Source organism: Coregonus clupeaformis, chromosome 29 (assembly GCF_020615455.1).
Source record: "Coregonus clupeaformis isolate EN_2021a chromosome 29, ASM2061545v1, whole genome shotgun sequence".
NCBI classification, from domain to species: domain Eukaryota; kingdom Metazoa; phylum Chordata; class Actinopteri; order Salmoniformes; family Salmonidae; genus Coregonus; species Coregonus clupeaformis.
Genome location: NC_059220.1, coordinates 22,564,223 through 22,583,422, shown reverse-complemented (window position 1 = coordinate 22,583,422; position 19,200 = coordinate 22,564,223). Strand labels below are relative to the sequence as shown.

General features: G+C 44.8%; 1 protein-coding gene across 2 annotated transcripts in view; it reads left to right on the top strand.

Moving 5' to 3' along the window:
* Positions 1-19,200, top strand: part of LOC121544863 (inositol-tetrakisphosphate 1-kinase-like) — a 73,905-nt gene that overhangs the window by 47,136 nt on the left and 7,569 nt on the right. For both annotated transcript variants that reach the window (XM_041855079.2, XM_041855078.2), the window contains exons 5-8: positions 1,784-1,901; positions 11,615-11,713; positions 12,747-12,787; positions 13,117-13,282. In XM_041855079.2, coding sequence (XP_041711013.1) covers positions 1,784-1,901; positions 11,615-11,713; positions 12,747-12,787; positions 13,117-13,282 — 424 coding nt within the window. The remainder of the gene's footprint in view (positions 1-1,783; positions 1,902-11,614; positions 11,714-12,746; positions 12,788-13,116; positions 13,283-19,200) is intronic.

Genomic DNA, 19,200 nt, shown 5'->3' with positions numbered 1-19,200 from the left:
GCCTATGAATTAGGTTATTCGTAATAAATATGTTTGCCCTTTTTCTTTGCATATGATGTGTCCTTTATTACCTAACACACACTGCCAAAACTCCAATTCCCATGGAGGAATCAACTCTGCCCCACCCTCTTTTCTCACACACATTGTAGGCGATAGAAAGCAGCAAATTGATGGCCCAAATACAGAGTCTAAACCACTGGAAGATTAGTTTGGCTTTAGTTTTTAAGCGCAACACGTTTGTCTTATGTAACCGCACAGATGTTTTGATCAGCGCTCTCTGCAAGCGCTCTCTGCAGATTGATGTTCAGTCCCAAGGAAAAATTTCTGTGCGTACATGTGTGTTTGACTAAATGTGTGTACGTAGGCTGGCATTTTTGTGCCTGTGTGTGGATGTATTTTTATGTTAGGCAAGTTAGCCTAATGTATGAAAAATGCAAATGTCACGGGGGTTGGTTGAGTTTGCATAATATGTGGGCCAAAGCATCTGTTAGAGAATGACTGAGAGGCTGGCAGAAGGAAAGGACTGGGCAGAGAGATGAAAATGGAGAGTGTGGGAGATGGAGGAGGAAGATTGCTTTGGGAGGAGGATGGAGTGTAGAGACCGGGGGAGGAGGATGGAGTGTAGAGACAGGGGGAGGAGGATGGAGTGTAGAGACAGGGGGAGGAGGATGGAGTGTAGAGACGGGGAGGAGGATGGAGTGTAGAGACAGGGGAGGAGGATGGAGTGTAGAGACCGGGGAGGAGGATGGAGTGTAGAGACAGGGGGAGGAGGATGGAGTGTAGAGACAGGGGGAGGAGGATGGAGTGTAGAGACAGGGGGGAGGAGGATGGAGTGTAGAGACAGGGGGGAGGAGGATGGAGTGTAGAGACAGGGGAGGAGGATGGAGTGTGAGACAGGGGGGAGGAGGATGGAGTGTAGAGACAGGGGGGAGGAGGATGGAGTGTAGAGACAGGGGGAGGAGGATGGAGTGTAGAGACAGGGGGGAGGAGGATGGAGTGTAGAGACAGGGGGAGGAGGATGGAGTGTAGAGACAGGGGGAGGAGGATGGAGTGTAGAGACAGGGGAGGAGGATGGAGTGTAGAGACAGGGGGAGGAGGATGGAGTGTAGAGACAGGGGCAGGAGGATGGAGTGTAGAGACAGGGGCAGGAGGATGGAGTGTAGAGACAGGGGCAGGAGGATGGAGTGTAGAGACAGGGGCAGGAGGATGGAGTGTAGAGACAGGGGCAGGAGGATGGAGTGTAGAGACAGGGGGAGGAGGATGGAGTGTAGAGACAGGGGGAGGAGGATGGAGTGTAGAGACAGGGGGAGGAGGATGGAGTGTAGAGACAGGGGGAGGAGGATGGAGTGTAGAGACAGGGGGGAGGAGGATGGAGTGTAGAGACAGGGGGGAGGAGGATGGAGTGTAGAGACAGGGGGAGGAGGATGGAGTGTAGAGACAGGGGGAGGAGGATGGAGTGTAGAGACAGGGGCAGGAGGATGGAGTGTAGAGACAGGGGGAGGAGGATGGAGTGTAGAGACAGGGGGAGGAGGATGGAGCGATGGAGCGTGTAGTTATATAAATCAGCAAACCTCACGCTGACCTAACAGCCTGCCATGCAGGGCACAGTGATGTAACCCACTGGCCTGCGAGCATGATGATGACACACACCACAACACAGTGGGCATGATGGAAATACACATGATCCATGGCCTACTGTGAAGTGGTAGCATTGCACTGTGTGACCAGACTGCCTGCATTAGCTGTGATATGTGCTCCCTCATCTCCCTGCTGTGTGTTTCAGGACTACATTGATGCCCACCCTGAGACCATTGTGCTGGACCCCCTCCCAGCAATCAGGACCCTGCTGGACCGCTGCAAGTCCTACCAGCTCATCCATCGGATAGAGGACTGCATGCAAGGTAGCATCACACACACACACACACACACTGGCAGTGTCTCACAAATGGGCTGAGTATGATTTAACTCCCAAAATCATCCCCACTGCCAGTCCTAGACTACAGAAGATCCCAGAGAGGTGTGTTTGTGTGAATCAGTGGGTGAGTAATCTGTTGTGTCAAGGATTGGTTGTGATCTTTTTGGTTTAGTTTCTGAGAGTGTCCAGGAGGTGGTGGATTGTGCGTTACCCCGTAGTTCAATAATAATATTATTTTCTGCTTCCTACCTGCTTTATGTAGGCAGTAGAGGAGCGTAACACAGTTGTATTCCTCCCACCATGACAGCACCATCCCTCCTCCTCTCTCCCCTCTGTTAACCCCTAGTGAACCTGGCTCCTGCCTCTGCCACAGTGTGTATTGTATCCAGTGATGGACTAAAGCTCCATTAGTTAGAGAAGACTGTCATCCAGCAGGCCAGCAGCACCTAGATGTTTTGTCACAGGAACCATATGGCTGTGTAGCCTGTCTGGTCAGGGTCCAGAGACTGGAGCAGAGCTGTGGACTGACAGCACATTATCAACAGGAGAGCTTTCTCATCCGCTGTTCATTTACCGGAGCCATTACAGCATGCAAACCCTGCCGTACTCGCATGCACCTCGCACAGGTGGAGAGACAGAGAGTGTGTGTGTTGGCACGTGTGCCCACTTGAGTACACAGTTTTGGTGTATGTGTGGTTGTGCAGTGCTCGTGGCTTGCTATAAGGATGTGATGCATCTGTTTGCAGCCTGTTGTTATTGAGTGACTAGATCTCCTTGAGCTGAAGTGGTGTACCTTTTTGAATATTCCTGATGCTGTTTTACACTCAGAAAAAGGTTCAACTCAGATGTTGAAATGGAAACTGTCAGTCCTAGATCACATCACGACAAGAAAACAATTGTTAGTTTCTGTAGTCATCAACAGTGGCTGGTGGGAAGTGAAGTGGGAGCATGGAGGGGGAGGGGTTTCGTAGTGAGAGGGGAACATCCAAAGAGCACTGTCTGCCACAGCCACTTCCTCCTCCTTATCAGTGGAGACCATGGAGCCCCAGTGCAGTGCTGGCTGCCAAGGCAACCCCAGTCCCCAGTACCAGAGGCTGTGGCGAGCCTGCCATGATCAGAGGGCTGCCTGAGTGGCTGAGAGTATTACTCAATGGGAGGAAGCACTAGAGCTGTGTGTGTGGGTTTTGTTTTTAAACTGATACAAACAGCTGCACTGGACCTTTTAAAATGTATCTAAATATCAAATCATTTCTGGGTAGCAATTAAGTACATTACTGTGATTGTTTTAAATTAAAATTGTCAAAAAGAGGGCCTCCCGAGTGGCGCAGCGGTCTAAGGCACTGCATCGCAGTGTTGCGGCGTCACTACAGCCTGGGGTTCATGTCATTACCGGCAGTGACCGGGAGTCCCATAGGGCGGCGTACAATTGGCCCAGCCTAACTGTACTTGGAGAATGTGGTGATCAGTAGACAGCTCTGTGAAGTGTCTGTGCAGCATTGTGCAGGCAAGGGTTTGTCTAACTAACAAGACGGGTTAGTTCTCCTGGTCCCACTAGTCTCCTCTCCACCACATGACTCCTGGTTCAGCTCATCAGCTTTCCAGAGTATTGTCTAAGTTGGTTTTGTGTTTCCCTTGTGAAACAGAGCAGGACAGTTGCTTACTTTAGTTGGTGGAATCCACTCTTTTCCGTTTATGCTGCCTTGATATTTCACTTGGTGTTTGTATAGATGGCAACAGTCGTCAGGTTGTATAAGGTGAAGGATCTCATTCTTGGGGCTCTTCGTCTTGGTATTTCCTTTCCACTTCAAAAGAAAGGGACTGGGACACCCTTAAATGAAGAGATGTTTTTGTGGAATCAAACTGAACTATGCTCGAGGTATTTAACTGGATTATGGTAGAGTGCTTTGTTATGTGGAGAGTATTTGGTGTTCACATAAATCCTAGCCTTAGTTGCCGTGGTTCAAATACGACCAACAATAACAAGTGTCCTGCTGATGCAAGTAATCAATATTTAAACCAAGGCACAGCATATTAAAGAAAAACAGCCGGGAGGGACTGCTGAGGACCGCACACACATCCAGGCCCCAATCCCAGCGCACAACAGTCAGCATGGGATGAATAAAAAGGACTATGATTGATTGCCTTGCTTACATAACGACTGCCTTCAAAGCACTGTTCCGTTATGGACCTGGTCTGTCTGATTTTTGATCTGACAAAGGTAATCAAAACGTTTGCGGAGATGCTCTACGACATCGAGTCGGAGGTTGTTCTCTCACAAAGATTAATGGCATTATTGTTTGGGATTTCAGATTAATAATTATAATTCAGAGCGGAAGCTTCTCACAGCAGGATATGGAACATTATGGATTTACTTGCAGGGAAAACAGTTTGGAGTTCAATTTGAAATATTGAAAACATTCCTGGTTCTGAACAAGGGGTATGTTCGAGGATGCTGGTTTTACTAGTAATGTAGCCCTGAATAGCAACATTAGATTTCAATCTACTGTCAATACTGGAATTGTATCAGTATAGGCCTACATGGTAATCCTCTGATAATGCTAATAATAACTTTTGCAAAGAAAATGTGAGGGTCAGTTTCACTGGTGGCTGCTTGCCTGTATGGAAAGACTTCACCAGTGCCTGGTATGAACATTCCACTCAGCCAGGCCACCTTAAGACTGTCCTTCTCTGTCTCTTATGGATCAAACCCTAGTGATGACATCCTTTAAAATGAGAACCTCTCCATTTTAATTGGGTGTTTTTTCATGGTAGGATTGGGTCTGGTACTGTCCTAGTCTGGATCCCCACCCCCTGAGTGGTTCCAGGGCGCCAGGCCAGCCGGTGCTGTATGCCATGCTACTCCGAGTCGGACTGACGTCCTGTCAGTGTCTGCTGCGGCTCCAGCGGGTCTGCTGAGAGCACACACTGTTTAGACAGAGGAGGAGATTGCTCCCCTGCACACCGAGCCAAACGGCCAAGCATGACACCAACGCATAACAGAGAGACAGGCCCCCTTTAGTAACACTGCTACAAAGCTGGGACCGAGAGAATGAAAAACAGCTTCTATCTCAAGGCCATCAGACTGTTAAATAGCCATCACTAGCACATTAGAGGCTGCTGCTGCCTATTGAAATCACTGGCCACTTTAAGAAATGGAACACTAGTCACTTTAATAATGTTTACATATCTTGCACTACTCATCTCATATGTATATACTGTATTCTATTCTATAATATTCTACTGTATCTTAGTCCATGCTGCTCTGTAATTGCTTGTCCATATATGTATTCTTAAATCCCATTCCTTACTTTTTTGTGTGTATTGGGTATATGTTGTGAAATTGTTAGATATTACTGCACTGTCAGAGCTAGAAGCACAAGCATTTTGCTACACCCGCTATAACATCTGCTAAACACGTGTATGTGACAAATAAAATTAGATTTGATTTTACACTCACCATCACTACCATCGTCATATCCCCTCTTCCGCTCTCTAAGCCCAAAGCTTCCAACCGTGCCTTTTTAGTCTTTTTGTTTGCTCAAGTCAGGACAGGAGATATCCAACGGTATGGGAACATGTGATGGCAGCCTTTTTGGAATTACAATGTATTTTAGTTTATTCTCACAATTCAAATACGTGTTGTTGAGTCTTTGGGTTGTTTTTGAATGAATGTTAGTCTGACATTCTTACCCCCTCTCCCACAACAACAGCAGTGTGACAGTCGGTGGGTGTGAATTTGGAGCTCCGCTCAGTGGGGTGATGTGATGGGTAAACCTTACACGGCTCTGTCTCATTCATCACACCACACTCCACTGACAGAACAGGAGCACCACAGACAAATACAAGTTAAGGAGCACAGAGCAGAATCAATTGTCTTGTATTAACAGTTGCGTGTTTGTTTGTGCCTGGGTCCTTTTTTCTTCTTCTATGTTTAGCTACCCTAAAACCAGTCTGAAAGCAACAGTATAATGTGTTTATTTGAACTTATATTCGTTGAGTTCATAATTCTATTATGTTTTTTGTTGATTCTTTTAAATTAAGACCGGCTGTGTATGTTTTTGGTTTGAAAATAACCTATCCTATGAGTATCAGTAGATTGTGATTGGCACAGCATGTAATGCAGCCTATTACATGCTGAACAACGAGGCCGGCAAAACGGGAAGCGGACCCGTTGCTTGACACTGCCACTCAAAAGACGTTGCCCTGGTGACCCCCTACTTCCTCCAATCACTCCTCTCCTCATGAGTCAGCTGCTCATGGCCTGGACTTCCACTCCATGACTGGTCAAATGCGCAAGTCTTCATGTGTAGTGTACACTCCACACTTCCACAATGGAATCATTGAGCTGTGTCTGCGTAGCTTGTCTGTGACCACAGCTCAGCAGCATTCAGGGTAGTGTAGCCAGTGTAATACAGGCCTGTGGGATTTTCCTGACCTCCGCACAACTCACTGGAAGCACTGACATCACATTGCCCACTCAACACTAGTGTTTGTATTGTGTTTTTGTCATCCGCACCAATATGCCAGTATTTGGTTTGGCCTGGACACTGATTTCCTGTGGCAATATTTCAAACGAGCCACCTTATCTCCGATAGCCAGAAAATTGCTGCAGAGCGCCAGAATTTAAATATAGGCTTCAAATTAGGGAAGGCTTGCTGTGTTGTAGCTGCAGGATGTTTGTCTGTTATTTCCTGGGGTGGCAGAACCTCTTACATCAAGTCTTATCACAGGAGATGACGAGACAGCCACCGCATCAGGGCGTGCTATAAGCATGATGAGAATGATGCTCTTATTTGATTCACCAAAGTGCTACCGTCTGTGTCTGTCACACCCATCCTGAGTATTTGTACTATACATGCACTGCATGTACACCTGTCTGGTTTTGTAAGAGCTGTGGACTTGTCCCATGTATAATGTTGTCTATCTAGTAGTCTTTGTTGTTTCTCTGTCTGTTCCTGTTCTGTCTGGTGCAGTGGTGTCTCTCTGTGTTGTGTGTTCTCTGGGTGTAGCAGGCCAGACCAAGCAGGGTTGGCAGCTTCCTGGTTTATTTATTTGAACAAGAGACTGTGTCTCTCTCTCTCTCTCTCTCTCTCTCTCTCTCTCTCTCTCTCTCTCTCTCTCTCTCTCTCTCTCTCTCTCTCTCTCTCTCTCTCTCTCTCTCTCTCTCTCTCTCTCGTGGCGGCTGTGTGTTTTGTTGTTTGTTCTCTAATCAAGCAGTAGAGATGAAAGGAAGGGAGTGATGTTGGTGGACTGACATGCACACAGATGGTGTGTGTTTGTCTTAAATAACATAGCCTTCTGTCTCTGTCGTCAGAGGGGTATACTACGATGCAAGCTAGATCTACTCAGGGTTTTCTAAAGCTAGCTTCACATTCCAGCTCAGGCTTCATCCGTACAAAGACGGTGGGTATTGCCTGACGCTAACTGTAGCAGGCTTGTAACTGCGCGTGCATTGAGACATTATTGAAGCATCAATCCATGGGCGAGTCAGTGCCACGATTTCATTTGTGGCAAAATCAAAATGAAAGAAGTTATCTTGCAAATAATTCAGCAATATATGGTGTGAAATAGGCTTTAAGAAGTGCTGTCTTTATTTTATTACTTATCGTTAATGTCGTCTTTGGTGTGATTATTAATGCAGGAGCACCTTTTTTCCCACTCATATCGATAAAATAATTGTATTAAGTCATACAGTGGTCCTCTGTAGCGCAGCTGGTAGAGCACGGCGCTTGTAACGCCAGGGTAGTGGGTTCGATCCCCGGGACCACCCATACACAAAAAAAATGTATGCACGCATGACTGTAAGTCGCTTTGGATAAAAGCGGCTGCTAAATGGCATTGTTTTTATTTGTTTATTATTATTATTTTTATTATACAAAAGTTTTACTGTGTGTGACGTTTCAAATGCATTCTGTCATGACTACATTTGTAATGTGCTAGGTATTTTAACATTAAACAGTAGTCTTCCTTAAATGAATGGGAGGATGATGCAATCTTTGCGAGAGGGAGGGAATCTGATTTCATTGGTCCTCAACTCGCGGCTCAGACACGTGGCGGAAGGTAGCCTAGCGGTTAAAAGCATTGGGCAAATAACCGAAAGGTCGCTGGTTATAATCCCCGAGCCGACTAGATGATGAAGAAGAAGAAAAATAATCTGCCGATGTGCAAGGCACTTAACCCTAATTGCTCCTGTAAATTGCTCTGAATAAGAGCATCTGCTAAATTTACATAGAGATGTACATGGCTAAATGGTGAGCCGCTTTCGTGGCACTGGCTTTTTTTTTTTTTTTGATGGGGGGTAGATCAGCTTAATTTTGCAGATAGATTGTAACTTCCATCAATGTAATTGTATGCATCACTTCCAATCCCCCATGTTTTTTATTTATTTATTTATTTATATATATATATATAAGTAATGAATTTGCATTTTATTGCATGACATAAGTATTTGATACATCAGAAAAGCAGAACTTAATATTTTGTACAGAAACCTTTGTTTGCAATTACAGAGATCATACGTTTCCTGTAGGTCTTGACCAGGTTTGCACACACTGCAGCAGGGATTTTGGCCCACTCCTCCATACAGACCTTCTCCAGATCCTTCAGGTTTCGGGGCTGTCGCTGGGCAATACGGACTTTCAGCTCCCTCCAAAGATTTTCTATTGGGTTCAGTTCTGGAGACTGGCTAGGCCACTCCAGGACCTTGAGAGGCTTTTTAAGTTGCCCTGGCTGTGTGTTTCTGGTCGTGGTCATGCTGGAAGACCCAGCCACGACCCATCTTCAATGCTCTTACTGAGGGAAGATGGGTCTTACTCTCGCGATACATGGCCCCATCCATCCTCCCCTCAATACGGTGCAGTCGTCCTGTCCCCTTTGCAGAAAAGCATCCCCAAAGAATGATGTTTCCACCTCCATGCTTCACGGTTGGGATGGTGTTCTTGGGGTTGTACTCATCCTTCTTCTTCCTCCAAACACGGCGAGTGGAGTTTAGACCAAAAAGCTCTATTTTTGTCTCATCAGACCACATGACCTTCTCCCATTCCTCCTCTGGATCATCCAGATGGTCATTGGCAAACTTCAGATGGGCCTGGACATGCGCTGGCTTGAGCAGGGGGACCTTGCGTGCGCTGCAGGATTTTAATCCATGACGGCGTAGTGTGTTACTAATGGTTTTCTTTGAGACTGGTCCCAGCTCTCTTCAGGTCATTGACCAGGTCCTGCCGTGTAGTTCTGGGCTGATCCCACACCTTCCTCATGATCGTTGATGCCCCACGAGGTGAGATCTTGCATGGAGCCCCAGACTGAGGGTGATTGACCGTCATCTTGAACTTCTTCCATTTTCTAATAATTGCGCCAACAGTTGTTGCCTTCTCACCAAGCTGCTTGCCTATTGTCCTGTAGCCCATCCCAGCCTTGTGCAGGTCTACAATTGTTTACTTAAAAATTATACAATGTGATTTTCTGGATTTTTGTTTGTTGATTTTTTGTTTTAGATTCCGTCTCTCACAGTTGAAGTGTACCTATGATACAAATTACAGACCTCTGCATGCTTTGTAAGTAGGAAAACCTGCAAAATCGGCAGTGTATCAAATACTTGTTCTCCCCACTACATATACATATCCTTTAAAAAAATATATATATATTCCCCATTATTACTTTCCAACCCCGCCACCCTTTCCCCACTTGGAGTAAACTAGTGAACAACAACGCCTAGGCCTCTACTTCCAGCCCATACCCACTATCTACTTTTTATGGACACAGTCAATTTTACAGTAATTACATTTTGTTTGTTCTTTCTCCTGAACTTCTTCTACTCTCAACCTCTCCAATCATTTTCATGATGTCCATCCGGTTTGCTTCTATATGCCATATCTTTCTAACTGTGCTCCTTCACAAAAGCTCCCAACCTACAACCCATACACTTATTATGGACACAGCGTGCCTACATTATTAGTTATCTTGTTATTGTTTGTTGTTAGTTGTTATTAGTCCCATCCTTCAATTCCATTCAACAACCCATCTATCTTTTAACACCATCCATATAGGATTTCTATTTGCCATATATATTTCAACTGTACTGTGATGTCTTACAAAAGTTCTGAACCTTTCTATTATCATTGTTTCTACAGATTGAAAATAAACATTTTTGCTAATAGTATTATTATGTTATTGATCGATTGACTATGACTTTTCAGTTCACCCAGTAGTGCTATCTGCAGGGTTAGCTCCAGGTAAATATTGCAATCCTTTAGCCATTCCTGGACCTGTGTCCAAAAACAAGCTACAAATGGACAGTACCAAAACAAATTATCCAATGATTCTGTCTCTTTGCAGCAAAATCTGCAGATCTGGGAAGATTGTATCCCCCATATAAATAACATTCTATTGGTAGCAAGAATTTTATATAATAATTTAATATAATCCTTTGGTCCTTAAATGAAACTGATATACTTTTTTATTTATCACAGTTTTCGTTAACCAATTATGTTCTTTTAATGCAAGGCCGACAGACAAGTTCCTTACTTTCTCCTCCTCCTACTTTCCTCTTCCATTTTTGCGTTAAGGCTGCAATTATTTGGTTGTAATTTTGGGTAGAGCAGTGCCGAGTTGAACTCAGAGTTGACCAAAGTTACCTTGCTAACTCCTCAAACCACATACGTAGTATATGGCTCAGATGAAAAGTCGCTCTCTTGTCATTGTTTTGGCTGTCTGAGTAGGGTCACAGGGGAAAACCTAGCTATCTCTGAGAGAATACGTCAGTCAATGTGTTTTAAATTTCTGTGTGTGTGAGAGTGTTCTTTGTTAGTCGCGCTGTAACAAAGAAAGTCTACAGGTGCAGCTCAATAAATTAGAATATTGTGGAAAAGTTAAGTAACTTCAATAATTCAATTGACAAAGTGAAATGTATATATATCGTGGATTAATCAAGTCCAAAGTCAACTCAGCCGTCTACCAGGAAATGTTAGAGCACTTCATGCTTCCTTCTGCTGACAAGCTTTATGGAGATGCTGATTTCATTTTCCAGCAGGACGACCTGCCCACACTGCCAAAGGTACCAATACCTGGTTCGATGACCATGGGATTACTGTGCTTGATTGGCCAGCAAAGTCGCCTGATCTGAACCCCATAGAGAATTTATGGGGTATTGTCAAGAGGAAGATGAGACACGAGACCCAACAATGCAGACGAGCTGAAGGCCGCTATCAAAGCAACCTGAGCTTCCATAACACCTCAGCAGTGCCACAGGCTGATCAACTCCATGCATGTACAAGAACATACTTTTCAGAAGGCCGACATGTCTGTATTACATTTCATTTTTTCACTGGTCTTATGTCATATTCTAATTTTCTGAGATGCAGAATTTGGGGGTTTCATGAGCTGTAAGCCGTAATCATCAAGATTAAAACAAATACAGGCTTGAACTATTTCACTTTTTGTGTAATTAATCCACGATATATGAGTTTCACTTTGTCAATTGAATTATTGAAATTACTTAACCTTTCCACAATATTCTAATTGATTGAGCTGCACCCGTATAGTCAACATCTGAATGACATGCTTAGGGATTTTTTCCTTCAACAGATTCACTGATATTGCGATGGTATTTTCCATCTTACACGTCTCCTTTCCTTCCTCTCCGTCTCCTCTCCTGCCTCCCTCCCTCCCTCTTTCTCTCCCTCTCGATCTTTCTCTCACCAGATAAGAGGATCTGCTCTCCCCCGTTCATGGTTCTGAACACTGAGTGTGGTCCAGACACACTGGAGCAGATTGAGAAGCATGGACTCACATTCCCCTTTAGTAAGTCCCTCCCTTCGTGTTTGATAGAGGAAGAGGAATTGTCACTCGACCAGAGAGTAAGAGACAAAGTGAGATGCATAACTGGGACAAAAATCTGTCTTCTCCAGCAGGTGACGTTTCGTTTCTTTCGCTCACCAAGCGAGGAGCATTTGTATGGAGGTCAATGAGTGTCGAATTTGGTCAGCAAAACATTTTAAGATTTATTTTCTACATGAGGTTTATTTGATCTAATATAAGTTTTGTAATGCTTGGGTTGTTACGAGTGTACTGATATAAGTAGGACGTGACATCCCGGCAACTGAGAAATAACACTTTATATCGGAGTTGTCTCGATGGCTATGCATATTCATGACATGAGGCTAGTAGCATAGCATCTCCAATTAATACAGGCAGTTGACGTCAACACCCCTCATCGAATATTCAAAAAAGTATTAAAATAATGAGATGTATCCACCAATCCAAAGAGAGGAATAGGCTGGAACTGGACAGCCCGCCGTTCCGATCTGTGATCAACAAATCCCATTGTTAGGGTGGAGACATAGGTATCTCGTCATTATATCCAAATCTCTGACACGACCCATATTATACATTCATTCCTCCTAGCTTTTTTTTTTTTTAACAGTGAAAGGAAACTGCCCAAAACTCTATAAACAAACCTGCTTTTAGTATCCACACTTATAAGCTGCACAGCAATTGGTTTATTATTTATAATAATGATTACTCTTCAGTGTTGAACTATAACTATCTTGGTTTGTGTAACACTATACAAACCTTCTGAGAAGTTTATTTTTAGACTTGTTTTTTTCAAACCTTTAGATACTGTTAAGCCACCTTGTATGTCCAATTTACCCATCTTTCATGTCTGCAGACAGCCATTTATGGAAGTGGTTTTGAAAGTTGTGGTCAGTGTGGAAATAACCTGCTGTCATCTTGTAACGGTCATGTTTTTTCTCAGTACTGAGGTCATTGAGGAAATGTGGTTTCTTCACTAACATTCTCAACCTGTTCATCTTTCTCTCTCTCCATCGATCAGTTTGCAAAACACGAGTAGCCCATGGAACCAACTCCCACGAGGTAAGTGCCACCAGGGTCATGATGCGCTTAGGGTCACAGATTAGTCACACCCTCGATCGTTAGCTAAATCCCTGTAATCCATTACAGTGTCTCTAACTAGATAATCATTTAACACTGCACCAAGCTACATCATCAAACACACTAGAATACTCTATGTGGCAGCCCTGCCAAAATCACTAGCCGCTTGTCCGTTGGTCAACATTCATATTCATATGTCATTGAACAAGTCAAGGCCGTAAACTGGTTGGATGGATTGAATGGTATGTGGGCAGGTTATTGGTTGAAATAAAATGATAAATATATAGATGACCTCTTCTTCCTCTCCACAGATGGCCATCATATTCAGTGAGGAGGACCTGAAGGGCGTGAAGCCTCCGTGTGTGATCCAGAGCTTCATCAACCATAACGCTGTGCTCTACAAGGTGTTTGTGGTGGGGGAGTCCTACACGCTGGTGGAGAGACCCTCCCTGAAGAACTTCCCCGCTGGACCAGCAGGTGAGGAGGAGACCCTGCAGGGCTCGACATTAAAGCTTGTTGGCTTGCCCGTGGCAAGTAAAAACAATTGTTGGACAAGCAAATTATAGATTTAAATTGTCCGAATGGGTTTGAGCTTCATAAAATTGGTTTCCATGGCTGAGCCGTACACAAGCGTAAGATCACAATGCGCAATGCCAAGCGTCGGCTGGAGAGGTATAAAACTCGCCGCCATTGGACTCTGGTGCAGTGGAAACGCGTTCTCTGGAGTGATGAATCACGCTTCACCATCTGGCAGTCCGACGGACAAATCCGGGTTTGGCGGATGCCAGGAGAACGCTACCTGCCCGAATGCATAGTGCCAACTGTAAAGTTTGGTGGAGGAGGAATAATTGTCTGGGGCTGTTTTTCATGGTTCGGGATAGGCCCCTTAGTTCCAGTGAAGGGAAATCTTAACGCTATAGCATACAGTGATATTCTAGACGATACTGTGCTTTCAACTTTATGGCAACAGTTTGGGGAAGGCCCTTTTCCTGTTTCAGCATGACAATGCCCCCTTGCACAAAGTGAGGTCAATACAGAAGTAGTTTGTCAAGATTGATGTGGAAGAACTTGACCAGCCTGCACAGAGCCCTGACCTCAACCCCATCGAACACCTTTGGGATGAATTGGAACGCCGGCTGCAAGCCAGGCCTAATCGCCCATCATCCAGTGCCGACCTCACTAATGCTGTTGTGGCTGAATGGAAGCAATTCCCTGCAGTAATGTTCCAACATCTAGCGGAAAGCCTTCCCAGAAGAGTGGAGGCTGTTATGCTATAACAGCCTCCACATACTTTTGGTCACTCGCAAATGGCCGACAAGGCTGCATACTCCGGTTGTAAAACAGTCTCTCAAGCGCTCGAAATTGTCTAGGATTTTCCTCTTCAATACTGGCCATGTAACTCTGACAAACTATTCTTAGAATATGTCTGGTGTGTTTGAGCATGGTTGGATAAAAAGCCTGCACACCCTTAGCGCTCCAGATGGAAGGTTGACGGACCACGTGTTTTATACAGTAGCCTATCAGTGCAGTGACTTGAGCTTTCGGACAAGTAAAACAAAAAAATGGTCCTCCTTGTCTGACAGACAAGTGGCTAAAAAAGTGAATGTCAAGCCCTGCCCTGTCTGTTTATGGGCATGCAGCGTGCCATGCTGAGCATGCCCGCAGCACTCCTGTCCTCCTGACAGACCCAGTAAAATACCTCCATAAAGGCTTTTTAACGTCTTTGAGACTGGACTCCCGCTCTCTTTAAAAGAGGGTAGCCGAGTGCAGTGGATTTGGTTTATACATCTTGGTCAACTATTTTTTCATTGTTTGAAAAAGCAAGGTGAACAGTCAGATTGAGAATTACAATACACAGTCGTTTTGGATACCAAACGTCAATTGGCAATAAGCACATTGGTTAGGGTCAGGTAACCTGAACATGGCCTTTTGCCCTGACAGAAGAAGCGGCTCCATTTGCATGCGCTACAGTAAAGGCCCTCATGCAAACCAGTCTGGGCTTCAGCGGAATCGTCTGCTTTGCCTTATGCAAAGAGTCCAGGGTCATCCCTCTGTCATCCAGCACAATAAAACGTACTGTAAAGTGCCCCAACCTGCCACACACACACCACAGCAACACACCTATACTACTGTATACACAGGCAGTGAGTGCTGTCCAGCCTTGTCCAGGGTATTGTCAGGAGTTTAATAAACATAAATCAGCACTCTGTATAGACAAAGGGAGGTAGGGAAGGGAAGAATGGGAGAGAGAGAGATGGGTTGGTTGAATGTTTAAAGCGGCAATCAGCAGTTGAAACCATAAGTGTCCTCCCCGCCACTGTTTCATTAAAAAGCTGAGGGATGAGGCTGGAAGCTAGCACTTCCAATATTACTACACCCTAGTAGTACAAGGCCCTGGGCTCGTTTTGAACAGCTGAATTCAGCAATACAAAGTCATCCTATTCCCTCTTTATTTCCATCCTTCCTCACCCTCTCATTCTTTAATGCCCTCTCTTAGCGTTAATGATTACAAATGGGTGACTTGTAGCGAAGTTGTAAAAATAGAACAATCGATTACTCCCTTGACATTGGGTAGGGCTGGAAATCAATCTGGCTCTTTTTGCTTGAAGGAAATCACCGGGCTGAGTCAGACCAAAGATTAGATCATGTTAATCTGTTTGTCCCTCAGCCACATGACTAGTAATGGCTATACATGACTAGTAATGGCTATACATGACTAGTAATGGCTATACATGACTAGTAATGGCTATACATGAAGGCCATCCATATGGTGTGATGTATGGCCATATGGTACAAGTGGAAGTTTGTTATACAGCTGAAGTCGGAAGTTTACATACACCTTAGCCAAATACATTTAAACTCAGTGTTTCACAATTCCTGACATTTAATCCTAGTAAAAATTCCCTGTCTTAGGTCAGTTAGGATCATCACTTTATTTTAAGAATGTGAAATGTCAGAATAATAGCAGAGAGAATGATTTATTTCAGCTTTTATTTCTTTCATCACATTCCCAGTGGGTCAGAAGTTTACATATACTCAATTAGTATTTGGTAGCATTGCCTTTAAATTGTTTAACTTGGGTCAAACGTTTTGGGTAGCCTTCCACAAGCTTTCCACAATATGTTGGATGAATTTTGGCCCATTCCTCTTGACAGAGCTGGTGTAACTGAGTCAGGTTTGTAGGCCTCCTTGCTCGCACATGCTTTTTCAGTTCTGCCCACAAATTTTCTACAGGATTGAGGTCAGGGCTTTGTGATGGCCACTCCAATACCTTGACTTTGTTGTCCTTAAGCCATTTTGCCACAACTTTGGAAGTATGCTTGGGGTCATTGTCCATTTTTGGAAGACCCATTTGCGACAAAGCTTTAACTTCCTGACTGATGTCTTGAGATGTTGCATCAATGTCTCCACATAATTTTCCTTCCTCATGATGCCATCTATTTTGTGAAGTGCACCAGTCCCTCCTGCAGCAAAGCACCCCCACAGCATGATGCTGCCACCCCCGTGCTTCATTGTTGGGATGGTGTTCTTCGGCTTGCAAGCTGCCCCCTTTTTCCTACAAACATAACGATGGTCATTATGGCCAAACAGTTCTATTTTTGTTTCATCAGACCAGAGGACATTTCTCCAAAAAATACGATATTTGTCCCCATGTGCAGTTGCAAACCGTAGTCTGGCTTTTTTATGGCGGTTTTGGAGCAGTGGCTTCTTCCTTGCTGAGCGGCCTTTCAGGTTATGTCGATATAGGACTAGTTTTACTGTGGATATAGATACTTTTGTACCTGTTTCCTCCAGCATCTTTACAAGGTCCTTTGCTGTTGTTCTGGGATTGATTTGCACTTTTCGCACCAAATTTGATTTTAAACCTAACCTTAATCCTAGCCTTAACCACACTGCTAACCCTAATGCCTAACCCTAACTGTTACCACACTGCTAACCCTAATGCCTAACCCTAACCGTTACCACACTGCTAACCCTAATGCCTAATACTAATGCTTAACTCTAACCGTTACCACACTGCTAACCCTAATGCCTAACCCTAACTGTTACCACACTGCTAACCCTAATGGCTAACCCTAACCGTTACCACACTGCTAACCCTAATGCCTAACCCTAACCGTTACCACACTGCTAACCCTAATGCCTAACCCTAACCGTTACCACACTGCTAACCCTAATACTAATGCTTAACCCTAACCGTTACCACACTGCTAACCCTAATGCCTAACCCTAACTGTTACCACACTGCTAACCCTAATGCCTAACCCTAACCGTTACCACACTGCTAACCCTAATGCCTAACCCTAACCGTTACCACACTGCTAACCCTAATGCCTAACCCTAACTGTTACCACACTGCTAACCCTAATGCCTAACCCTAACCGTTACCACACTGCTAACCCTAATGCCTAACCCTAACCATTACCACACTGCTAACCCTAATGCCTAACCCTAACCGTTACCACACTGCTAACCCTAATGCCTAACCCAACCGTTACCACACTGCTAACCCTAATGCCTAACCGTTACCACACTGCTAACCCTAATGCCTAACCCTAACCGTTAACACACTGCTAACCCTAATGCCTAACCCTAACCGTTACCACACTGCTAACCCTGATGCCTAACCCTAACCATTACCACACTGCTAACCCTAATGCCTAACCATTACCACACTGCTAACCCTAATGCCTAACCCTAACCGTTAACACACTGCTAACCCTAATGCCTAACCCTAACTGTTACCACACTGCTAACCCTAATGCCTAACCCTAACCGTTACCACACTGCTAACCCTAATGCCTAACCCTAACTGTTACCACACTGCTAACCCTAATGCCTAACCCTAATGTTACCACACTGCTAACCCTAATGCCTAACCCTAATGCCTAACCGTTACCACACTGCTAACCCTAATGCCTAACCCTAACTGTTACCACACTGCTAACCCTAATGCCTAACCCTAACCGTTACCATACTGCTAACCCTAATGCCTAACCCTAACCGTTACCACACTGCTAACCCTAATGCCTAACCCTAACCGTTACCACACTGCTAACCCTAATGCCTAACCCTAACCGTTACCACACTGCTAACCCTAATGCCTAACCCTAACCACACTGCTAACCCTAATGCCTAACCCTAACCGTTACCACACAGCTAACCCTAATGCCTAACCCTAACCGTTACCACACTGCTAACCCTGATGCCTAACCCTAATGCCTAACCCTAACCGTTACCACACTGCTAACCCTAATGCCTAACCCTAACTGTTACCACACTGCTAACCCTAACCGTTACCACACTGCTAACCCTAATGCCTAACCCTAACCGTTACCACACTGCTAACCCTAATGCCTAACCCTAACCGTTAACACACTGCTAACCCTAATGCCTAACCCTAACCGTTACCACACTGCTAACCCTAATGCCTAACCCTAACCGTTACCACACTGCTAACCCTAACTGTTAACACACTGCTAACCCTAATGCCTAACCCTAACCGTTACCACACTGCTAACCCTAATGCCTAACCCTAACCGTTACCACACTGCTAACCCTAACTGTTAACACACTGCTAACCCTAATGCCTAACCCTAACCGTTACCACACTGCTAACCCTAACTGTTACCACACTGCTAACACTAATCGTTACCACACTGCTAACCCTAATGCCTAATCCTAACCGTTAACACACTGCTAACCCTAATGCCTAACCTTAAATGAAGACCAAAAAGCTCATTTTTGTTTTCATGAATTTTTACAATAAAGCCAATTTTGACTTTGCAGCTGGCCTAAGAAAATAATAGCTCAGTTCTGCCCCCAGGACAAGACTCGTGACAATAAACGTCAACCTGCAAGAAGTTGAGGAAAGCATGGTTCTTGCATGCTTGTTGGAGAGAATAAAGATGTCTACTTTAACACTCATAAAAATGCAATCGCTTGGTCTTTCTGGGAAAGTGATTTAAGGACACATGCACGCAAGGCCAACAGCAGCAAATATACTCAAGCCTAGAATGTAACAGTCAATGTTTTAGTGAACAGTATGTTTCCATTAATGCACTGAAATTTGAATGTAATAGTGTGTGCTGACCAGCTGGCGTGCGTCTTCTCTGACATTTTCAACATGTCCCTGTCCCAGGCTGTAGTCCCCACCTGCTTAAAGGAGACCACCATCGTCCCAGTGTCCAAGAAGAACAAGGTGACATGCCCAAATAACTATCGCCCCGTCGCGCTCACCTCAGTGATCATCAAGTGCGGCGAGAGGCTGGTCATGACCCAAATCAAGGCCAGCATGCCAAGCACACTGGACCCACTCCAATTTGCCTACCGCTCCCAACAGATCCACGGAAGATGCCATTTCCATTGCTAGTTACACGGCCGTAACACATCTG